Raw genomic sequence first — 22902 nt, forward strand, 5'->3', positions numbered from 1 at the left:
ATTAATCAAGTCGAGTACAAAGATTACGTTAGTATAATATGGTAATGTGTTTCTGTAGTAAACCGATTGTGTATTATTGTTGTTATTATTATCACACGCAAAACGGTACTTTTTTATCTCCCCAAAAGCTCTAAAACTGTAACGTTCTACTCGAAAAATAATGGAGACGAAACACTCTACAAAACCTCTGCCAGATGTCGACGAATATTCAACGAGTCTCGATCACAAAGGATTGTATGATTTAAATTTTAGCATTTCGACCATCAAGGCTGTCGAGTGTTTGCTATTTAATAGACAATGTCAAATGTACCCGGTCAAGATCGAGTACCTACACCTTCGATACAAGCTATTATTACTAGAATTTGTTATTGTCCTATTAACGTCAATTCCGTGTAATTTCTATCAATAATAGATGGCTATGGAACCACCTTTCAGTTCCGCAATATGTAATTACTTTTAAGATTTTTAAGCTGTATTGAACGTGAAAACGTAGAGTTCTGAAAGCACGAAGTTGTCAAATTTCGGAGGTCATTAACTTTCCGAAATTCTGGTTTTACTACATTCTTCTTGAAGAATCACAAATAAAAAATTCAGTGAGTAAGCGATCTTCGAACGTCGGTCATTTCGTGTTTTTTTATTCTAATATACAGTTATTATAATTCAATATTTTCAAAATTTACGAACCTCTCAGAGCAGATTGGAATTTCAAAAGATAACTGTGATAAGAAAAAGTTTGATAAAATCAGTGTATCATCGATTGCGGGACACTGCATAAATAATTTTTCCACAAAACAACAAGTATCGAAATTGGAATGAGAATAATTATCTTCTAACATCGAAACGTATATAGGTATTCAATTAATTGCATCTAGATATATTCTATACATACATACATATACCATATATATATATATATATATATATATATACACACACAATGTACAAAACTATTTACATAATGTACTCTGCATTGTTAAGTCCCGAATTTGAATACCCCGATTTTATTATGAATTGACCGGCTATATTATACCGAAGAATCAAAACTGTGTACATGTTTCATACCTGACAGACATGATCAAGAGGAAATTTGTTTGTGCATGAATAATGATTTAAAACTACTTGTTTTTACTTTTTTACTACACTAGTCTTCTTCAGTAAAATCACTCTTCTCTCTACTCACTTCATTTGGAGAGAGACTTTGTTGACGATTGACTGATTGCAAAGAGGTCAAGTCGTATCCCATGAACAGCATTTGTGTACTTCTAATAACGTATGGATGTTGCAATACGTTTTGGCTACGATGGTCTGCAAGAATAACGTCCTCGGAAATTGGATAACTGACTTGATCATTCGGTATCTGTAAGTGTTTTTGACAATAAACAAAATCCCAAAAATATGGAAGTGAAATGAGCGCCACATATTAAACGAAAAATAAAAATTGCTTCGATCATTCAAGAGAACTATTATTTATTGCATACGATGGCTGATACAAGATTTAGTGAGTATTTAATATACCTGTGGATTGTCAAGGCATAAAAGTGCTCGGGACAATGTAACGGGCGAATCCCCTAAAGTAAAATGTACGGAAAGACGATCAGTCTGAGATTGGCGGTCCTCCTCATTACTAAAGCAACAGCAGAATGTAGATAATAGAGTTGAAGATTCAGTGTCGGTCTCATTTGGGGTATTCAAGCGACAAGGAGTATAAGCCCAAAGAGTATTTGAGTTTGTTTTGGGCTCCTCATTATCTTCAACTGCGCTTCTTCGCATGATTCCATGCGAGGTTACTAATTGGATAATACGATGATTGTTTCGTATTCCATAAAATGTTGTGACAAATATTTTGACATATAAACTCAAAACTCACAAATTTGCTACATGTAAAAGTGTATGACGCACTGAACCTGGCAACGTATAACCATTTTTCAATTGTGAAGTTGGAAAATTACAATCAGGATCTTCACTTGTCTTTGAATATTTGAGACCTATTTTCAAGATGCGAATGAAACAAAGGACTACGAAAATAATTATTGCAAAAATTAATCAGCCGCCAACCGAGTAATTGAAAAGATTATTCACGGTTGAAGATCAGAATAACTAATACAACTATAACGGTATTTTCTATGAGCGTGTTTCACTCGGTGTTTCATCTTGTTCTACTACATTGCATAATTGGTTCCACAGATCCTCGAGTTCAGTCTGATTTATCTTACATTGACAAAATTTCTTGAGAAGTTGGGAGTGCGCTGCTAAAAAATTATCCCCTAAAAAATATGTGAAAATTTTTCATGTTTCCGTTGAACTTTGAACACGGTTAATTTTATGCTTAAGTATTACTGAGTAAAAGAATAATATTAGATTCTTACCCGCAGAGAACTGTGAGATTATAAAAAAATTGTCAATACACCACACACTTTCAAGGAATCTCAATATCCACCTTATTTCCAGGTAGACTAAATCAGTGTTGTTCTTTGAGTGTAACAAAATCATTATACCACCATCGTCGTCTATAAATTCTTCCACAGACACAACTTCACGATTTTTTAATTGATTCAGAATTTTTGCACGTATTATATTCTGTTCGGTGTAATCTGATACAGCTGAAAGGTGAAATAATGCAAAGAAAAATTTATTTCGATAGCATAAAGCAAATAGATGAAAGAATAAATAGAAACTACGACTATTAGCAAATGTAGGTTTTATCATAATGTAGATAAACTTGGATAAGTACTGGAGAAAAATTTACCACATAATTTTAGTAAATTTTTAGGCATTTAGAAATTTTCAATATGATTAATGATGGAATGACTAATGTATAACTGAGTAGTGTAATTTTACCACCAAATAAATTTGTGGTATCTTTAGCTTCAGTAAACTGCTGAATCCAAGGTGCTATTTCAAGAAGATAGCATTTTTTGACACTGTCAAAACGGCACTCAACTTCCAAAACTTCAACATTTTTTTCTGAGTCCTGTGAAAAGTAGTTTAATAATCAGAAGATGATCGCATGTAGACCATTCTTTGTAGCCATTACAAAAAGAAAAAAAAAGCCAATTATTTCAGGCATAACAGGCTCCTGTGATATTGTTACCTTTGAATTCACAGTAATCTCGACAAAAAATTCCAACACCTTTGACTTGACATTGGCAGTGTACAAGTATTTGTGATCCGATATCCATTTCTTATCTACGCCATTGAATTTGAAACCCAACATGAAACTGGATACAGTAACACATTTTTTGTTCAGACCATTTCCAGGATCACGTTGACAGAAAAAATCTTTAAATTCATTTTCTTCAGGTAAGAAATCCCTACGTATCGAATAAAAATGAAAATAAAATTTCGGTCAACAATGACAATCCAAAAGTTAAATAATCAAACCACATAGAATTTTCAAAACAAGATCGCATTAAAGCTAGAAGACATTAAGAAAGTTAAAAATGCTTTCAAAAGAAGTAACGAATTAAGTATTATCACAGTTGAATAGTAAGTCTAGCCAAGATTTGCAAAAACGTATTCGGTGTTACTTTTGATATTGATGAAAGTCTTATACTTTTCTGTTTTGTTATGAGTTTTGCCTCCTGCCTTTTCCCAGGCATCCAATTCGTTCCTTAATTCAATTGTCCTCTGAATAAGTTTCTCCTTAACTTTTCTCAATTCAATCAGTTCCTCGTCAACCTATGGAAGAAGATTAGAAAATTGAAGAACTTTAAACTTTACCAAAAGGCATAATATACTCCAAACTAAATGTTTTCAAATGCGAGCTTACCTCCTCAGCAGTCATGTTGATCAAATTCATCTACCAGCAATTATGATCTTCCGATTCTTGGGATATAACAAGCTTCTGTGAAGCACCTTTACAAGCTGAAAAAGTTCAATAATGAATTCAATATAATTGTATCTGAACATCATGACTCCTAGAAACAAAGACAGTTTGAAAACTCTATAAGTTTCAAGGTGAACAATTTTAATTCAATCATTACGTGTGATTAACATCCAATTAGATATAGGTAAAACAAGCGAAACCGAAGAGAGTATCACTTGTGCATTATTTTACGTATACAAAACGTTATACTGCTTGAGTGATTCTTGCACTAGTCGAAAAATGTAATCAAAACATATTCAAGTAGGTAAACCACTAGACAGATGGGGTTTTAAAGATGGTTAACTCTAGATAAATTTTCACGACGAGCACTCAGCGGGTGAGTGCGAAAGCTTCTTTATCGACGGAAGCCATTCACACGCAATCCCATATGACACACAAAACCCCAGTAGAATAATCGTCTTTAACAGCTTTAGTTAATGGAGTTGAGAATGAAAGATTGGGGTTAAAATGAAATTGGAATAGATATCTACCTGCAAACGCGAATTCTAATTTTTACGAACTAAATGAACTACCCTCAAAAAGATACAAACTTCTTTATTATATTGATGGCCCTTAAGTCGAATTCAGGTGAATATTTCCGCGAGAAGGCGAATGAATTAAAACGTTGTCACCATTCAAGGTTTAAAAATAATATTTGAGAGAGCTTGGCTGACGTGGATTTTGGCGGGAAAGAAAATTGATCTCACGGCGCAGGTGGTGCCATAAAAGATGGCCGAGCTAATACCGCGTAGCAACAAAATTGCAAAATAATTTCATTAGCTTCAATATTTTCTAGTATAAATATTACATTGTACTGTTTTTTTGCGTCGTATGAAAACCAGCGGGCCGTTCTTTTTCCCGATCTAAAGTGTTCCTTTATTTTTTTTTTTTAGTTGAATTACAAATCATAATTTTTGTAGGTTAAACATTTCGTCATTTTTATTGTGTAACTGTTATAATCTTTCCAAATAGTCGAAAGTTATGCGTGTCGTATATTATTACTATTGTTTGAAGTTGTTTAAACTTGCTTCAAAGTTTACTTATTATTCGAATGTAACTTTACACTACGTTCACAATCTAGGATAGTGTTTATATCCTGACTGTACATTATAGTTTTGGTTATAATCTTCCTTCTGCGTTTTTTTCAATTACTTACCAAAGAAATATTATGTCGGGAAATAAAATGTCCGATAGAAGTCATCAAGAACTTACAAGTTTATTATCGACATATTCTAACCAGGTGGGATTTTCCGCAATCAATTATATTTATTTTCGATAATCACTAGAATTAGACTCACTTGCAAATCAGGCAATTCCTGAATATACAATAATAATATTCATATAACTCCGCCATTTTTAGACATATTCATTCAATAACTTAATTCTCGTACGTTTTAATTCAACCTCATCCTAGCACATAAGTACTTTTAATTTCCAATCTTGTTGTTTGACTGTCTCTCAACAAAATGTGAACCGTGATTTACATTCCAACCAACTTTACTGCACGTTCAATTGTTCTAGGATGACTCAATGCTCGAATCGATAGATGGAATATCCTTGGAAAACGTCCATACAGTATCGCTTGATTATTTGAACGAATGCATGAGCGATCTGGAAAGCAAGGATTCGGGAATACGTTTGTCTCCCGGTTCGCCTGGAATGTTCCCATCGGATCATCGCATGGATAAATTTACTGAGCATGATTTGGCAAATCTTGATATCGGCCTGATTAAAGAAGGGGATTTATATTTGAAATCTGAATGCAAATTTGATAAAAATAATATTATTCCTAGATTAGGAAATGAATTAACTAAAACCAAGAACAATGTTGATTATACCCGAAATTCTGAATCTATTCTAGCAATTTCAATAGAGAATTTACAACATACTTGTAAAACATGTGTTGAAGTATGCGGTGAAAGTGAGGATACGTTTGTGGAGCTCGATCAGATACAAAAAAATACTTTGATTCACGATTCAGAGTTGGATAAACACAAGGAGCTTTGTTCTGATGAATTCAACAGCAAAGGGCAAAAAAATGATGAAACTGAATGTCACAAAAGACCATCAAGGAGTGACTGCAGTACTGAAAGGGATTCAGAAATTGAGAAAAGCTCGGACACTGAGGAACCGGCTCATGACTGTAAGGTTGAAGAAGAAGGCGAGTCGTGCGACAGTAAAATTAAAGTCGAACTACTGCCTCAAGCTTGTGAACAATGCCCAATGACATTCAAGTACAAAAGACACTTGGATCGACACTTGGAGGGTCATCAGAAAAATAACTGCCCGCATTGTGACGCTAAATTTGCGAGAAAAAAACATCTGGATGTACATTTATTTCGGTTACACGGAGAGCGGATAACTAAATACCCCCATACTTGCGACATTTGTTTAAAAGGTTTTCCAAAGAGACTGCTACTGAATAGGCACAAAGCTAATCACCATGACGAAAAGGCTCAAATGTGTGCGGACTGCGGTGATATACTGGAAAACAGTTCAGAGGCTCTAGAACATAGTGAAAAACATAGTCAGGAGAGAAGGTTTCATTGTGATAAATGTCCTCAGGCTTTTAGTATGGAACAAAAGTATCTAATACATGTAAAAAATCATGATACGTATAAATGTCCGAGATGCGAGTCTGGTTTTGCCTCTAAGAAAAGAGCCAATGAACATTATCGGTTACAACATTCAGCAAAACTACCCAGAGAACCTGAAACTTCTGTAACTGGTAAGTTATAAATGGCACGCAATCTTTTCTTTTAATTGAAATTGAAATTGAAATTGAAATCTGTGATTTTTTAATGAATTTACTTCACTTTCAGGGATGTTTTACTGTAACGATTGCCGGCATAACTTCATGACCAAAGATAGCTATCTCCGCCATTTGAAAACAGCGTCGCACCTGAGTAAAATGCACACCGAAATACCTCTCAAAGCGTTATTCACTTGTACAATTTGTACAAAACAGTTAACATCGCGTAAAGCATTGGACCAGCACATCAGAAGAGTTCACAGAGATGAAAAGAAATATTCATGTGATACTCAGGGATGCGAGTTTCATTCGACTAATAAAAGCGACTTAGAAAGGCATAGACAATTGCACATAGAAGAGAGAAATATAGTTTGCGAACATTGTGGAAAGACATTCACTACGATCAGTATACTTAAAGATCACGTACTGTATGTGCATAACATGGAAAGACAATTTGTGTGCGAAGAATGTGGAAAAGCATTCAAAAGGAACAGCCTGCTTAACAGGCATAAGATGTCTCACCAACAAATTAGACCCTTTACCTGCGAACAGTGCGGAGCTGCATTTAAAAGATCTCATCATTTAACAAGGCACATGGAATCGTGTCACAGGATTACGTTAGAAAAGAAAAAGCGGGTAATGTATATGAAATAGATTAGGTCTATTCATCAAGTTTGTAAGTAAACTAGAAATCACTTATTATTGAACTTATCTTATGATTTGATTTATTTACCAGGTGGTGAAGTTGATGAAAACTGAAGATGGTCGATTGGTACCAATTCCTGAGGAACCTAAAAAACCGAAAACTAAAAGAGTGAAATCTAAAAAGGATAGTCAACTGATTAGCTACGATGAGTCTGGTACAAGTGTAACGAATCGTCTACTTATAAGTAAGGACATGGTCGAATTGTCTACAGAATTGTCCCATGTTACTCCCATGTCTACAATTACAAGCTCGGAATCGACTGACATACCCCTAGGACTGGCAAATACAATTTCTGAGGTCGATTCTGTGCCTCAAGTATTATCTCTGGTCGATGTTAACTCTGGTCAAGTAGTTACGGTCGAAGTAACGAATCCGGATACACTACCATTGACGGATTTGGTTGACCAATTTGAGGCCAATTGTAGCGAGATCCTTGGGCTATCTAGCTACCCTGATCTAGAGTTTCAAAATGGTATTTTGAATACAGAACAAAATTATTATGATCAAGTTAGTTATGCTGAATTACCTTTAGAGAATGTTGGCGAATCTTCGCTCTTGTTAGACCCAAATTCGAGTAAAATGGATAGCCTACCAGCTATTGAAAATTATTTAACACAGCCCTTTTCTCCATTTTTAAACCTCTGAAATCTTAGATTTCTTAGCGGGTAATCACAGGCTATACCTAGAGAATGTAGACGTCTGACCTAGAGCTCCTAGTATTGATCCTGCAATAAAAATCTATATTTTGATGATAACAGTGCGCAAACAAAAAATTTTAACTAGATATCACGACTATATTTTTTCAGGTCGTGTAAGAGAAATTTCTAGTTTGAATAATGTCACCTAATAATGTAAGTACTATAGGCAAAAAGTTAGCTTCGGAAAGTGACAAAACTTCAGTATTAATATTGTAATATATAAAAATTAATGCAGATAAATTTTATTGATAAATTATTTAAAATCGTGTATTACATTGGTGGAATGTTGAATATGAAATAAAAATAATATATACATAATGGCACAATGATATTCCTACATTTTTGCATTTCCTAGCATTGATCTATAAAAATGCATTGCTGTGACATGGTACAAAGCATAATATAGGTATGAAGATTTTGATTGAACTTGAACAAATACCTATTATTTTCAATATTTCAGAAACTTCTCTGACAGAATGATGTAACAAGTACAGTGCTCACAGATTAAATTTAATCAGTGATTTATTTGGTCAATTAGTATTCACATTTGATTTAATTCTAAGATTCCTATTATTTAACAAATATTGTATTAGTTTTATCACTTAATAGTCAGTCTATAACCTTGAATTTAACGACAGTTTAGCTGTCCAGTATATCTCCACTTTAAACGAATACTTCTCGAGCAACACAAGATACGTGGCGTTTCATATTCGCAATTGCACGAGAATCTTCTCGCCAAGCAGCGATATCTCCGAAAAATCCAATCGCACTAATGTTGTCAATTCATTTAGTCAACTGCAGCTAATTTTCCTTTATTAATGATGATTCAATTATTTTAAACATCACATAACACGATAGATAGCAAATTTGTCAAGGGAAAATGTGCACAGGTAATACAAACCATTGTTTTTAATGTAGAAAAAAATAATGATTTTAGTTTATGATAAAATGCGCACAGTGTTTAGTTCGCTTTTATGTATAATTCTCGTATCAAATAGTTTTATTCACTATGTTTTATTCAGATTATATGCAGAGTAATGTTGATTACAATTTGTTTATAATAACTGTTGTTAATCTATGATGTTTCAAGGAATGTTCGGTTTTGCTATTAGGTTGATTTGTTACAAAATTATATGTCTTTTTGAGAGAGTTAAACTTGAGAAACAGCAGCTTTCAACTTGAGCCCCCTTAGACGTAAGGTAATTGTCTTTACATATTGAAAACGAAATGCTACGTTTTTTGGTACGCTAATCTGCTTCTCGATGTTAATCTTAAATCTCTTTCTGATAAATGCAAGTGAACCACAATCATAAAGAAGCCGAAAATATATTAAGGTAACATCAATACCACTTATAGAATAAACACAAAAATATATACCGTATTGGAGACAAAGTAAACAAAAATTCAATAAGTTAGAATGTTAAATTTATTGCCACAAGGACACTGTCGGCGCTCATAAAGCATCAAAAATCACTGCTTTCTCAAAAGAAGTAATTCAATAAAAGTGAAATAATCGTGTTATACAGAGTAACACACGCAAGACCAGAATAAACATTTTTTCCAATTTTCGTTCGTATATCCATCGGTTTTCATCTTTGCAGCATTAAAATAATATGGGATGGACATTATGTACTGAGAGTATGATGTATTAAGTTTAGAAAATGTTATACCTGTACACAATAACTCCTGCTATAGCAGCAACAGCCCCTCCAATCAAACTCCATGCTATAGTGGAAGGCGTAGTCTTTGAGCTTTGATTATTGGTATTTTTATTTGACGTTCCATTTTGCTTGTCTGTTCCGAGCATCTTTTTGTACAAATTCTTTTCATGTTTGGCATCTTTGGCTGTTTTTTCTTTTAAAATCGCCAATTCTTGCTGGATTGCTTTCGAGTCAGGATCCAGTTTCGACGCTTGCAGCAAAACTGCATAGGCAGCAGCACGTTCTCCTTTATGTTGTAAAATTTTACCTTTCCTAAACAACGCCTTGACATTTTTCGGCTGACATCTCAGAACATTTTCAACACTTTTCAATGCTGCGTCATATGCCTCTGTTTTCATTTGCGCTGCTGCTAGATTATTATAGACTTTCATACGATCTTCTAGCAAAGCTTGGAGGTCTGCATTACTTATAGATTCTTCCTGATCATCTTGGGGATAATTTATCCCACCTTTAGTTTCATCCAAATAATCCAAAGCTCTTCGATAGCATTGAACTGCAAGCGAGGCCTCATCTCGAGAATACCACCAATTTCCTCGCTCCCGTTTTTCATTCCTATACAATGTGAAATATTTTATAAAACAATAGTAGCAGATTTGGTTACATAAATTGCTGTTCCATTTATAGAAATTACGGAATAATCTTAATGATAAGAATGCACGTTATTTGATTTTTTTTTTACGTTGCAAAGCGACAGGAATGAATCTGGAGGAAAAATGGAATGAAAAAGATTTATTAGCTCCTAAATATCCAAAATTCATTTCATTACCCAATTTTTTTCCTTTGAGCAACTCCCAGGGTTTCAATTTCCGGTTCCATTTCAACAGACAGCAACTCGATAGTATAAAAAAGTTTAGCACCACCAGGTATGTCTGGTTTCCTTCCGAGGTCGCCATAACCAAATCGAGCTTCAACTTCAACCTCAGCAATTTCCTCAACATCCATTAATGCAATAACCAGATCTAGTCCCTGTTTCACGCATACAAATATTTTGTATAAAAGAAAATTTATTGAATTATTCCAGTAGGCTTAATTAACACTTTTGCAAGACTGTCAACAGTTTCTCTATGTCCAAATTCAATAATTGCCGATGTTCATACCTGTATTACTTCAACATCTCCCAATTGTATGGTGAATTTTTCATACTTTTCAACAACAGTTCCATCTTCCAATTTTCCAGTCACATTAATGCTACAAATATCTGACCGATTAGGACGTGTTCCTTTCTGTCCAGCTTTGACTACTTTCTTTTTCAATTGACCAACACCTAGTACATCCATCCATTCATCTTCCTCGTGATCTTCAAGCGTAGCCTTGGTCAAAGGATCTTTCAGGTCAACGTCGAAGTTTAACTCGTTCTGAATGAAATCAGCTTGACTACTGCCAGTGTTATCAACAGTTTCGTTATCCATTTTGACAGTGCTACAGTGACATAAGGAAGAGACAAGTTGGATACAATTGTAAAAAGCAATTACATATTTTTATACATATATATATATATATATATAATAAAAATTATATAAATATATATATATATAATAAGTAAATCCGCGAGTCAAATAATAACATTCCATACTTTTATTTTTCTCGTAGATTATGATAATCCGGCTAACAGTTTCCGACAAATTTTTTTTCCGAAGTAAGAATTTGACGACTGATTTTGGTTATGTTATGATACGTCACGATCGTTTTCATAAACAAAGCAAGAATTTTTCAAAAGCGAGTAAAACAAAGAATACCGGATCGGACTTATTGAATTTCACCAAGGTAGGAGCACAGGATATAAAACGAATTGTGCAAAATCATCATTCAACATCGCGCACGACATTGACTTTTGATAAATATAACCAGACAAACACATGGATCATTAAATTATACACTAGTTATGAAATTAGTCTACACGTACCTTTACTGGTTTGGAATATTCACACGACGACTCGTTGGGTTGTATAGAAAAATAATATCACAGGTTTTTTTCGACAATTATTCGTCAACACTGCGGTCAAACGCACGCCGCGCAGTACACGAGAATTCAACTCGTTCTATCCTGTAGCTGAATCATATGTATCCGCCTGATATCCGCTAGCACACGAACCGATCGCTGTGTCGCTACTGCTAGCAGACGATTTAACGGCGAACTTTCAAAAGTTACATAAAGTAATCATTAAGAATTCCGTATTTATCCATTTATCGTGAAAAAAAATATTTACTAATCAATTGAATGTTTTCGTTCTTCGCCAATTCTATAACCGAAATTTTATCCTTATCATCAAACCAAAATTTTTGAGGGAATAATATATTGTGTAACAAGGAGGCAAAGTCTTTCGGACCGGGCGTAAGTCTCCAATTGTCACAGGTCGTCGAATAGAAGTCGTAGGTCAGCCGCAGACAAATATTGCAAATAAGCGCGGCGAAAAGTCCGTTGCCTCCTTGTTGTACACGATTCTTTATATGACAATCGTTAAGTTGCAAGTTTTTCACGAAGCACGAAATTGAGGTTATGGTCGCAAAACGTCAGATTTGTTTGCGACAGCGCATGCGCCCAGTACGGAAAAGACCATTTTTAACTCCTAGGCATTTATAGCTCACTACTGCCATGGAAACGTATACTTTGTGTACGGAAAACACGCTTGAAAAATGTGTAAAAGATCCTAGCGTTATATAAAGAAAATTACCCGATTCTTGAAAGTTTCGACGATATGAGGTGGTAAATTGCTCATTTTCATTAGCTGAACGGCAAGATAATAGTGTTCCTTCTCTTGGCCATTATATTATCTTACCGCCCGTTCTAGAATACAGTCTTTGAAAAATGGACAATTTAAAATTCATTATCGGATTAGAGTTTTTAGAGATATGTATATGACAATCGAAAAGAAAAAGTATTGAAACATTACTATAAACATTTGTTGCTCCCGAAAAATTAGTTAACAATAAGTCAGTCAAATAGAAGACACACAAATATGCCCTTCCGAAAATATAGGGATAAAAATAACTCAATTGTGTGCCGAGAATACACGAAGATAATATAGATTATAGACAGATAACGAAGATTCATATATAAAAGTTTTTGAATTCGAAATGACTAGATTATCCAATGAGTTGACCATCAAAAAGATTTGCAAGCTGGTTGAGCAGCTAGACAGACTATTCAAGCGTTGTATAGTCTATAGGTTAGATGTATAATATTGAAATTGATGACTTTGTACGTTGTTCTTATGGAAACGGTAAAACATGTTTTCTTCTTTCTCTTATGTCCTCGAGGCCTCGGATGAGATTACAAACCGTTAATGACGCGTATAATATTCGTTAATTCTCATCGTGAAACAGTGATCAGTTGCCGTTCGTATGTATTTACGTATGTATGTATGTACAATATACATGCATACAACGAGTTAAGAATATTTCTCCAGAATAAAGAAACCGTCGTTTTAAAGCAGCACCTCTCTCCTGTTATATACGTGGCAAATGCTCAGCCAATCAGAGCAGACCACCTATTGCTTTTGTCGGATCTGCGTCAAGATCCGTTGTCAGTTTAGGTCGGTGCCCCTCGTCCTCGGTTCTCCACCGCTTCGTCCTGACCGTCCTGACATTCCTGCACATCTTGATTCGTTATTCTCATTAGTGAATAATGAAACTCCTAATAATCTTCGGGCTCGTAGGGCTGATTTCATGCTCTGGGAGTACCGCCGAAACCCCGAAAGGGCCCAAAGTTACAGATAAGGTAAGGAAAGAAAGTTTATTGAAATATATGTGGGCAGGGGGAGAGGAGGAAAAAGTTCCACAACGGTATCTTACCGAATAACATCGATAGTACAACTCTTCGAATTAAGTAAATTCGATTCAATTATTTCATTTTTTTTTCTACTCTGATTATTTTTCTTCATAATCGTCACATGCCTGTACGAAAAAATAATAACAAAGGCAAAACGAGGGAAACGCCTAATGATTTTTTGCTCTCAACATTCTTTTCTTTTTGATTTGTTAATTTGTGGAATAATATCCTTAGCGCACGAGCTTCTGTGAGAGCAGTAAAAACATATTTCCTTCGTGCGGAAACGCGCGTAATTCTTTATCATTCTATTGTTCCTCAAGGTTTATACAATTGCAAATTGAAAATATCTATTGTTTTAGGTATGGTTTGACATAGAAATTGGCGGCGAACCAGCTGGAAGAATCGAAATCGGTTTGTTTGGTAAAACTGTTCCAAAGACCGTAGCGAACTTTGCAGAGCTTGCAAAAAAACCTGAAGGAGAGGGTTACAAGGGAAGCAAATTCCACAGGGTAATCCGTGACTTCATGATCCAAGGTGGTGACTTCACAAAAGGAGACGGCACCGGCGGTTAGTAGTAAATTCTTTAGAGCTCTAAATTATACTCAACCTTCTTTTCAGCATTTGTAGTTTTCATTTGTCACATTATGCCAAAACAGGACGCAGCATTTACGGAGAACGATTTGCTGACGAAAACTTCAAGCTCAAACATTACGGCGCTGGATGGTTGTCCATGGCCAATGCCGGCAAAGACACAAATGGCTCACAATTCTTCATCACCGTCAAGCAAACCCCTTGGCTCGATGGAAGACATGTCGTATTTGGAAAAGTAATTAAGGGAATGGTTAGTTCAAATTATTCTGTTTCATAGAAGACTCATCTCAATCACTTTGTTGGTAAATTTTGAAACAAAAGATTCCTGCAGACCTGCCATTAGGAACAATAGATGGGCAAGGCTTTTTAGCAAAATGTTCAACTTTTCAGCACTACATTCGATAGAATTAGAATTATAAAAAATAGAGCGAAACATACCATAAATTCGTTTGAAACGCTCAGTCAAATCATAAACCATGCAAGATTATATACTTCCAGTTACTAAGATCTGCATGAAATACCATGTGAAAAATTAATTTTCTATGCAGAACAGTGTACAGAGTGCCCATCAAATGAAAATGTAGGGCCATTTTTATATTGCTATATAATTTTTGAAACAATTCGGAATTATCAGTGTAATTGGAATTTCGAATATCGTATGTGATTTCTAAAAAAATGTATGAATGTCATTTGATTCAACTTTTTTCTGTCCAGGATGTCGTGAGGAAAATCGAGAACTTGAGTACGGACAGCCGTGACAAACCGTCAAAAGAAGTGAAGATAGCTGATTCTGGTGCCGAAACTATTGAAGAGCCGTTTGCAGTTGCTAAAGAGGATGCAACTGATTAAACCTTGAGCTTCTAACCGGTGCAATGAATGTTCCAAGCTCAATACGTCCACTGAGGCCTGATGCATAAATCATTTATGATTAGAAATGCAATGTAGCGTTGTTAAAAATACCAATTTTTATTACTTGTGTGCTACAATTGGTCACCGAACAATGAAATGCTTATTTCATTGTTCGGTGACCAATTGTCGCACACAAGTAATAAAAATTGGTAATTTCAACAACGCTAATGATTTTGATAATTATAATGATTGTTAGCTTTAACAATTCTCTCAATCTATAATTACATTTATACGTCATGTCGATGAATAAATTTGTTAAAATTTTGTAAAATTTTGTTTCCAACAATATTTCTCAATACCCTCGTCTTATTGTTAGTCTGTATTTTGAAATTCTTTTCTTTCTTCACTTGCATTTCATTTTATTTAACTCTTTTATAAACTCTCTCCATTCGAAGAGAAAGGCATACAAAAAGCTAAAGGTCATAGCGCTAAAGGTTACAGCGCTAAGCATGCACGGTTGTAGGTGGGAAAAAAAAACATCTCCAGGCAATCGCATGAAAGGTCAGCATGTTACAAATCTCTCTAAAGAAGATACGCAATAAATAAACGCATCCCATTACTACGAAAACTTAACAATCATCCAAAGTAGGCTGTTCGAAGTTATTTTTGACTCTATACGCATGTAGGTAACCAATCCGTATTTAGCATCAGAAAAACAGTGAGCAATGCAGAGTGTATTTGGCACGGTAAATTCCTACTGCAGAGGTTTCTTGGAATTCTAGAAAGTATCTTCATAGCACGTCATCCTGTTTCTCGATTTGATGCAATTTGCGTAGAATGAGGATTTAAGTACATGAGGCTACAGAATACAAATTTATTATATCATGTATGCACAAATGTTGTATGAAGAGTACATAAAAAATTTGTGCGTCTGTCAAATAGAGTGTCCCCTGATTCAAAAATTCCAAAAACGAAATGATTATTTGATGTAGACAAAGGCATGAGTAGCAGAATAATAAATTACAAACACAGACTGAAAACATAAGGTGTCAAACCCCAACATAATAAATACTTCAAAGGTCTCAGGAAAGGTTTTTTACATCACAAGAAAAAACATTGATATATTTTTTTCAATCAATATCAATTATCTACTAAGGATTGTATTAAAGTAAATATTCATTTAGAATAAATTATCTTAACTCTGTCATTGTATGTACTAGGGAAAAATTGGTGTATTATGCTGAAAAAGAAATAATATGATTAATACAATAAAATTAATATTTTTGTACACATTCAGATATTGTAGGAATATTAATAACAAGATTTTTCTTACACTGCAAAACTTTTATCCCTGTGCATTGAGCGTGGCTTACAAATACTGTGCGCTTTTTCTCAGAACTCAAAAGTATCAAGTTGTTGCGTCAAAGCTTGCACTTCCGGAGTAAAGCCACATATTTTTTTTCAGGGATCGTCGTTCGATCAAAAAGAGAAGGAAAGTACAAAGGATTAATATATATGTTTGTCTTTTGAAGCATGCATTGCAGTACTTTAGGCTATTATTGTCCGTAGCGTTGACCGCAAAGAGGATGATTGATCATTGAAAATTGCCACTGATCTCTGTTTTTCAATACTCGAAAAAGGATTCTATTGAAGTAAAGTAATAACGAAATAAGCTATCCTTTGCTGTACACCTTGAACCTTTTTTGAACCTTTTAAAATGAGGAATCACAAGAAACATTGTAAATTTTGATATGACTTATTTTCTTCAGTATTTTTAAAATACATCGGATAAGAATACTAGTTTGACACAGGCATAGAATCATGTGAAACCTTCGGGTATTATTGCCGCAAATATTCCAGAAATTGCACTATTTTTCAAACGCAGGCAATCTCCATTTCCTGAGGCCTAAAACAAGTCTGCTCGAAATGATCGGAACAAAGCAAACTTGCTTGCTTCGTTAGGAAGATAATTCTCCTTCCCCGTTATACTTTTCAGTCATTTTTGCACATGACTGCGTAGAGGAAATCTGAAAGCAAACCAAAATTAAAATAATATGCCCTTAATCAATTAGAACTATTACAAAATGTATCCAGAGTACCGAAAAGAAAAAATCTATATTGTCTTATCCGTATAATACTTAATGGAATTAATGTAAAACGAGAATTGCATGTGAAAAAAACAATAATCTTTGTGTGTTGTTTTGTAATTTGCAAACATAGTTAGAACACTTCCATCAACTAATTTCACATTAACACAACGACACGAACAGTATATTTGAGATAAATACTTACGGATGAAATGTTCTCTCGGTAACATTTTTCCTGGCCTGTTTCTCGCATTAGCAACATTTAATTACCATTTTATTTACAACAATAATTACACCGCATAAATGAAATTCTTTACTCATCGGATAAGTCAACGGTTAACGCTTTCGATTTATGATACTAGCCACGGACTCGTTTAAATTTTCCGCCAGAAGGATGTTACTCGGCCTACAGATATACTGCTTCTAGTTCTAATGCTCACGAGAAATTCGGCCCGCTATAAGCAAGAGCATGGAGGGGGTAAGAAGAACGATGTAAGCGCCTCTGGTGGTAGCTTTACGAATTTTACCCGCCGAGTTAAAACTTGCAGCATATACATATAGGTATACTAAAGAGTTAGAATCACGATGAATTTAACGGAGGGGAACGGAACGGAACGGAACGGAACGTAACTTAACCTTCTTAAAAATATCACGATCTTCGACAGACCTCGCAGTTAGTTTTTTATTTTTTGTTTATTTTTATGTACAACAGATACCCAGCAAACAGCAAATTTAACATTAAATAATTATCTCGTACCACCGGCATTTTGATATCAACGCCACGCGTAAAACAAAACATGCGACCACCGTCATTTTAAAACACCCGCGTCGTCGTTACAATAATCCCGCTGTACTACGGCCACACCGTTCTAGTTACGTTCATTTTCGTTACGTTACGTTACGTTTCGTTAAGTTCATCGTGATTCCGGCTTAAGGTGCCGAAGACACAACTTGATTTTTTGTTGTATCTCACGAGCTATCCGGATTATGAAAAAAAAAAAATTCCTAAGAAATTTGTACATATTCCAACGAGGAATATTTTAATTGAAACAAAAATGTATGAATCCATTTTAAAAAAACTGGTTCATCCTTTCCAGCATCACCAGTTATGATCCTGGACCGCAGGAAAAAAATTCTTCATGCGTCCTTCTCTGAACCATACAATTTTTGTAGGACACAAAACTTATTTCCAATTGAACCATTAGGTCGGCTAGAAATGTTACGTGTCTCATCATTTGGGACACCCTGTATAACCTGGTATTTCGATATATGTATATCCATGTCAGAAAATGTCAATAAAAATTCAAGTCTTGATTTATTTATACAGCCAGATATGTCCGCGTACGATTTTGCATATTCGGATGAAATATATATTTTCGAATATATAGAAATGTATGAGAATATCAGGATATGTATATCCATATCAGGTCACATACAGTCATCCCTGGTGAAAAGAAACTCTGTTTATTTATCTTCCAATTAATCAAGAATAAAAAAAATTAAACAGAAAAATAATTTCTGTTCTCGATAATTTCAACTTTTGAAAATCAAATCCATCTTGATATGGACGATTTATATCAGTGCTTGCCAGAATTTTTTTTTAACGCATTATTAGTAAAAGAATGAAAAAATCACTAATTAATAAATATCGGAAAGATCATACATGCTTTCGATGGGAAAACATGTGACTACGTAATAAGACGGAATGATTCTGTTATGAACAATCATGTGTGTTTCCACATTGCAGAACCTCAGCACAACAAATAGTGCCTCTAAGATAAAATGAAAAAATGATTAAATAATGATTACAATAATAACAAAAATAGAAATATTAACGTTATCGAATGTATTGCACACATAGAATTGTATATGAAGAGTGTAGTACAATAACAAACAATATTTATAAATTATCCTAAGATATTGGAGTTTCTGTTGTGAAAACAGTTAATTTGAAAAATATTGTCGTTGTTTTAGTAAACATTGTTTATTTAAACACATGGCTTAGAACAGAAATGGCGATACTTGTTTAGAGTTTATCCAGATAGATTTACGATATTATGCCAGGGGTGGGACTTCTTTTTTTAAAGATCAACAAGACTTTTTACCATTACCAATGCTCGTCAACTATATAAGGTTCAGATTATTTGACGCTGACGTCTAGTATGATATATGTTTACGATACGATATTCGGTACGACATATGATTCAAAAAACATGAGGTGGTGTCTAGCAATATTGTTTTTCGGACTTTCGTCTACAGCATGTCTTGGACAGAAGTGCGGTAAGCATTTTGGCTATTTGATAAAAAAATATCCTCCATGTTAATCGCTGATAACAGTGAAAATACATAACACAATACATATGATAATCGCTGCTACTGTGTTTCAGAGCCCACTTATGGGGTGGACTTCGAGTTATTGACCTCTGCATATGCGGCGGGTGCTGAACAATTTCCAACACCGACTATCGAGCTCAATGATCGCTCAGCGTGCAAATTTGGAATGAAATACACGAATGACGTAACGGCATACATCGAGTCACTTTTTCTCAATGTATACCTTCAGGTATGATAATTCAGCATAGTGTAATAAATTCGACTTGCCGTCAAAGTAGGTACAGATTAAGAAGCAGATCATTCACTTCAAAGATATAATTATTATTCTTTTTTTTTTTACATAATCGACAGGCTGATCAGACAGGTAATCAACTAATCAAGGCTGTTAAAGATCGCTCTAATGTATTAAGAAGAGCGATCCTATCCATTGGGAACATGAAACAGACAGAAATCGGTATAGAAGAAGGTTTGAAATCGCTGATTGGACAGATTAACCTTTTTTTGAATCTACTTCCTGGAAACGTAGACATCAAATTTGCGGTGAGAGAATTAATATTTTTCTTCCAAAACCTGTTCGGAAAGTTCTATTTTCAACAACCTCTGAAGCGTGCGTCAGATGCCCCGTTTTTGAAAATGTGGGAACAAGACGTTGGCATACATGCACAACTAGAATCCTCGATTTTCACACTGTTTCATCGATCTATTACTCAGGCTGTGGAATTTACGCTGCTTATCGAATTAAACTTGCCTTGATATGTGTGGCAAAAAATATGGAATGTCATACGCAAAGTTGGGCGATATCTGACTCATTTGATTACAGCGCTCGCCTTAACTCCCATTGCAAACTTCGCACTCATCGGAAATCGCCTACTTTCCGTACTAGTTAAACAATATTCTATTTTGTATTCAAACACCGAACAATTCTTCAATCTTCCATTGTATACGAATTGAATAACCATCGAAAGTTTAACCGTCACAGGCGCTGCCCGATTTACCTAAGGAACCAGTAAATGGCCCGCTTTCCATTAACAAGGAGTTATCAGCGGCTGATTACTTTCTGCATTGGGCAGAAACAGCAGATTCAGTTTTCGTTAGATTGTACGGGTACATTACTGGAATGTTTTTATCCGGCTGGAGTAACGCTAGGTTGTATTTCAACCTCGTTGGAACACAAATTCGTAACCAGGTGAATTTTAGCCAAACTTAACGGCAAAAATTATAGCAAGATTTCATGCGGATTTTAACATTTTATTTTCTCTATTCACAGGTTCTGAATTCAATAGCTTTGAAAAACTACAAATTTGCCGTTGCTGAAGTGCTCAGTGAGGCTGATCTGTTTCAACGACACTGTACAAACGAAACATGGGGATCATTCCAAGACGTCGCTTTCAAAGTAGCTGCGCTTTCGCATCACTTGCACGAAGCTTTGGAAAACTATAACGCATGCCTTGCATAATATAACATAAATATACGTGTACATTGTACACTACCTTTGTATCTATCGTTAAATTAAATGAATTTATTGCTGTATATCCAATTTGCTTGATATGAAAATATAATATTTCTCAATCTATTTTCTTGGCAACTGTATTCCGTCTTTCATTACTCGATAAATTATACCTTCATATCCGTTCCTCCCAAAGAGAAGATAGTCACGCGACTAATTTTATAATCATGGTGTCAGATATTCCTCGATGCATAATCGAGGTTACTTGCAATAAAAGAAGATCTGAAATGACTCGTATAAATTCTGTTCGTTTCTTGGATTATAGAGGAGTGTCAGGAATAAGGCAATCTCATATTCGGTATGAGACATATCACAGGCAAGAAAAAAATAACATGTGCTTCATCGTTTTGAAAGAATAAATAACTGCTTCGACTGCCACACCATGAAGCCAAATAGTATGTCCATATTTATTTTTGTTGTACAAAGACAACCTTAGGTACTGCATGTTTGTTCTATGGGTCAGCATTTGACAATAATGAAGCCCTTCAAACGACCTTGAGAATTGTAATACCCTACTAAATATGTAGTTTATTTTTGTTGCTTGAATATTATTTTAACAAAAATAACATCATCGCTACTGTCATTGGTATATAAAGTTGAAGCAACTTGACTTGGAACATCAGTATTCGGTAGACACTCTGAACAGAATGAATTGGCTTCGAATATTGCTGGTTGGGCTCTTTGCCGCGGAGTCTTTGGCAAAAACGTGCAGTAAGTTCATAATAATCATTTGATGTTTGTCATTTCTGTTCACGACTGTATACCAATGTTGGATTGATTTTGCAGGTTTTAACGATTCAGTGGCACTCGATTATCTGGCCGATGAATGGGCCACAGCAGCGAGCAGGTACCCACCACCATGTATTGAAGTTGGTGATCAAATGGGAGAAACTTTTGAACACAAATTTCAAGCATCCGCAGTGAGCTATGGAGTGTACATAATGGGAAAACTGTACCATCAGGTATCTAATGTCGCAAATTCATCTCCCAAAGTGAACGTTTGAATCGTTGATTCAACCCCGATTGCGCATTGGTAGCTCACCCGATTTTTATTTTTCACCTTCAGGCGTTAAACCGGGGTCAAGAACTTATCAACGACGTAGAGAGATATCGTGCCAACTTGAAACCAAAGATTGAACTGATAAAATCAAACATCAGCCCACAACCAATTAGCTTGGACGAAGATTTGAACTCAATCATCAAACAGTGTCAAGTGTTCCTGAGTTTATCACCTGGAAACGTGGCGATCCCTACACCGGTAAGTTTATACGATATTTGTTAATTAAAAAATACGTATGAAAAAATGACTAATTTATAAATATCATGTATGCTCCCATATCGCAGGATCTTGGCGCTTTGCCAGCACAGCAAATAATTCCTGTGAGCAGAACAACGCCTCGGACGCTATCCGAGCTTCTTGTAAATTGTAACCAAATTTTCGATCAGGACTTTGCCGACATTTACGGATTCATAGAAGGTATATTCCTGACAGGCTGGGCTAACGCGAGGAGATATTTCGGAAATGTTCAGGCGCAGCTGCGTGGTGAGGTGGGTTTCAAACCTAATGACACGGATCTTTGGTTGATTATTCTGATAGTTACTGGGTAATCGTATCAGGGAGAAAAAGGTTGATAATTTTCCTGATGTGAAACGTTTTTCAGATCCTGAATTGGCGAGTGCTGAACTCTTACACGCAAGTGGTGAATGATATTTTTTTGCACTCTGATTTGATTGGGCGTTACGTTCATCCGGAAACATGGGCAGCGTTTAACAACGTCGGCCAGCTCATCAGAACGATTTCACTTAATTGCTTTGATTGCAATGAGTGATAATGAAGATACCAGGGCTCCTATAATTACACAAAAATGATTTTATTGCGTCAATTTTATTCGGACTTGTATTGTCTCGAACTGTAAACTGGATTAGAATGTATTCATAATAAAAATTCTGTTGGCATTAAAGTGGCACACTGTTCATCGTCTATCGCAAATCCTACACAAAAGTAATATTGCTAGAAAGAAGA

At 35.1% G+C, this 22902-nt stretch overlaps 6 protein-coding genes across 10 annotated transcripts; 4 read left to right on the plus strand and 2 right to left on the minus strand.

The window, feature by feature from the left end:
• Positions 1-1223: 1223 nt before the first annotated feature.
• LOC124410461 lies at positions 1224-5135 on the minus strand. Of its 3 annotated transcripts, none has more exons than XR_006929601.1 (7): positions 3770-3960; positions 3554-3678; positions 3092-3311; positions 2839-2971; positions 2367-2600; positions 1516-2264; positions 1224-1357 (listed from the first exon to the last, which is right to left on the minus strand). XR_006929601.1 is itself a non-coding variant. In XM_046888852.1 (7 exons), exons 2-7 carry the CDS (start codon positions 3797-3799, stop codon positions 2122-2124), a joined length of 885 nt encoding a protein of 294 aa, XP_046744808.1. In that variant the 5' UTR covers positions 3800-3855; positions 5022-5135; the 3' UTR covers positions 1450-2121. The 3 variants fall into 3 exon arrangements, 2 of the variants coding, with proteins under 2 accessions (XP_046744808.1, XP_046744806.1); XM_046888852.1 differs by lacking the exon at positions 1224-1357 and adding an exon at positions 5022-5135 and having other exon boundaries at positions 1450-2264; positions 3770-3855; XM_046888850.1 differs by lacking the exon at positions 1224-1357 and adding an exon at positions 3984-4077 and having other exon boundaries at positions 1450-2264; positions 3770-3864.
• Positions 1284-8089, plus strand: LOC124410458 (zinc finger protein 90-like). 2 transcript variants are annotated; one of them, XM_046888846.1, is made up of 4 exons: positions 1284-1359; positions 5387-6593; positions 6688-7253; positions 7354-8089. In XM_046888846.1, exons 2-4 carry the CDS (start codon positions 5396-5398, stop codon positions 7966-7968), a joined length of 2379 nt encoding a protein of 792 aa, XP_046744802.1. In that variant the 5' UTR covers positions 1284-1359; positions 5387-5395; the 3' UTR covers positions 7969-8089. The 2 variants fall into 2 exon arrangements, with proteins under 2 accessions (XP_046744802.1, XP_046744801.1); XM_046888845.1 differs by lacking the exon at positions 1284-1359 and adding an exon at positions 4972-5105.
• Positions 8090-8525: 436 nt separating this feature from the next.
• LOC124410460 (peptidyl-prolyl cis-trans isomerase FKBP8-like) lies at positions 8526-12043 on the minus strand. 2 transcript variants are annotated; one of them, XM_046888848.1, is made up of 5 exons: positions 11646-12043; positions 10840-11163; positions 10509-10708; positions 9692-10294; positions 8526-8831 (listed from the first exon to the last, which is right to left on the minus strand). In XM_046888848.1, the coding sequence occupies exons 2-5, from the start codon at positions 11149-11151 to the stop codon at positions 8813-8815; spliced, it is 1134 nt and encodes a 377-aa protein (XP_046744804.1). In that variant the 5' UTR covers positions 11152-11163; positions 11646-12043; the 3' UTR covers positions 8526-8812. The 2 variants fall into 2 exon arrangements, with proteins under 2 accessions (XP_046744804.1, XP_046744805.1); XM_046888849.1 differs by lacking the exon at positions 11646-12043 and adding an exon at positions 11316-11601.
• Positions 12044-13244: 1201 nt separating this feature from the next.
• On the plus strand, positions 13245-15111 carry LOC124410462 (peptidyl-prolyl cis-trans isomerase 5). Its single transcript, XM_046888853.1, has 4 exons — positions 13245-13460; positions 13871-14078; positions 14168-14352; positions 14817-15111. Exons 1-4 carry the CDS (start codon positions 13368-13370, stop codon positions 14949-14951), a joined length of 621 nt encoding a protein of 206 aa, XP_046744809.1. The 5' UTR covers positions 13245-13367; the 3' UTR covers positions 14952-15111.
• A 4024-nt stretch (positions 15112-19135) lies between these two features.
• LOC124410227 lies at positions 19136-20900 on the plus strand. Its single transcript, XM_046888437.1, has 5 exons — positions 19136-19318; positions 19426-19601; positions 19724-19912; positions 20352-20558; positions 20640-20900. Exons 1-5 carry the CDS (start codon positions 19201-19203, stop codon positions 20826-20828), a joined length of 879 nt encoding a protein of 292 aa, XP_046744393.1. The 5' UTR covers positions 19136-19200; the 3' UTR covers positions 20829-20900.
• A 580-nt stretch (positions 20901-21480) lies between these two features.
• On the plus strand, positions 21481-22737 carry LOC124410244. The gene is made up of 5 exons (XM_046888464.1): positions 21481-21590; positions 21666-21841; positions 21946-22137; positions 22224-22427; positions 22541-22737. The coding sequence occupies exons 1-5, from the start codon at positions 21527-21529 to the stop codon at positions 22706-22708; spliced, it is 804 nt and encodes a 267-aa protein (XP_046744420.1). The 5' UTR covers positions 21481-21526; the 3' UTR covers positions 22709-22737.
• Positions 22738-22902: the final 165 nt, after the last annotated feature.

Source organism: Diprion similis, chromosome 9, assembly GCF_021155765.1.
Source record: "Diprion similis isolate iyDipSimi1 chromosome 9, iyDipSimi1.1, whole genome shotgun sequence".
NCBI lineage: Eukaryota > Metazoa > Arthropoda > Insecta > Hymenoptera > Diprionidae > Diprion > Diprion similis.

Excerpts from the sequence above, each read along its gene's own strand:
- LOC124410461 (XM_046888852.1), bottom strand. The coding sequence starts at position 3,799 with ATGAATTTGATCAACATGACTGCTGAGGAG. Across the intron at positions 3,679-3,769 it reads TCAACATGACTGCTGAGGAG|GTTGACGAGGAACTGATTGA; the intron begins GTAAGCTCGCAT and ends CTTCTTCCATAG. Across the intron at positions 3,312-3,553 it reads ACTCATAACAAAACAGAAAA|GGATTTCTTACCTGAAGAAA; the intron begins GTATAAGACTTT and ends TTCGATACGTAG.
- LOC124410458 (XM_046888845.1), top strand. The coding sequence starts at position 5,034 with ATGTCGGGAAATAAAATGTCCGATAGAAGTCATCAAGAACTTACAAGT. Across the intron at positions 5,106-5,386 it reads TATCGACATATTCTAACCAG|GATGACTCAATGCTCGAATC; the intron begins GTGGGATTTTCC and ends CAATTGTTCTAG. Across the intron at positions 6,594-6,687 it reads ACCTGAAACTTCTGTAACTG|GGATGTTTTACTGTAACGAT; the intron begins GTAAGTTATAAA and ends CTTCACTTTCAG.
- LOC124410460 (XM_046888848.1), bottom strand. The coding sequence starts at position 11,151 with ATGGATAACGAAACTGTTGATAACACTGGCAGTAGTCAAGCTGATTTC. Across the intron at positions 10,709-10,839 it reads GAGATGTTGAAGTAATACAG|GGACTAGATCTGGTTATTGC; the intron begins GTATGAACATCG and ends TGCGTGAAACAG. Across the intron at positions 10,295-10,508 it reads GCTCAAAGGAAAAAAATTGG|GAATGAAAAACGGGAGCGAG; the intron begins GTAATGAAATGA and ends CACATTGTATAG.
- LOC124410462 (XM_046888853.1), top strand. The coding sequence starts at position 13,368 with ATGAAACTCCTAATAATCTTCGGGCTCGTAGGGCTGATTTCATGCTCT. Across the intron at positions 13,461-13,870 it reads GGCCCAAAGTTACAGATAAG|GTATGGTTTGACATAGAAAT; the intron begins GTAAGGAAAGAA and ends CTATTGTTTTAG. Across the intron at positions 14,079-14,167 it reads AAAAGGAGACGGCACCGGCG|GACGCAGCATTTACGGAGAA; the intron begins GTTAGTAGTAAA and ends ATGCCAAAACAG.
- LOC124410227 (XM_046888437.1), top strand. The coding sequence starts at position 19,201 with ATGATATATGTTTACGATACGATATTCGGTACGACATATGATTCAAAA. Across the intron at positions 19,319-19,425 it reads ATGTCTTGGACAGAAGTGCG|AGCCCACTTATGGGGTGGAC; the intron begins GTAAGCATTTTG and ends ACTGTGTTTCAG. Across the intron at positions 19,913-20,351 it reads ACGTAGACATCAAATTTGCG|GCGCTGCCCGATTTACCTAA; the intron begins GTGAGAGAATTA and ends TAACCGTCACAG.
- LOC124410244 (XM_046888464.1), top strand. The coding sequence starts at position 21,527 with ATGAATTGGCTTCGAATATTGCTGGTTGGGCTCTTTGCCGCGGAGTCT. Across the intron at positions 21,591-21,665 it reads GTCTTTGGCAAAAACGTGCA|GTTTTAACGATTCAGTGGCA; the intron begins GTAAGTTCATAA and ends TTGATTTTGCAG. Across the intron at positions 22,138-22,223 it reads ACGTGGCGATCCCTACACCG|GATCTTGGCGCTTTGCCAGC; the intron begins GTAAGTTTATAC and ends CCCATATCGCAG.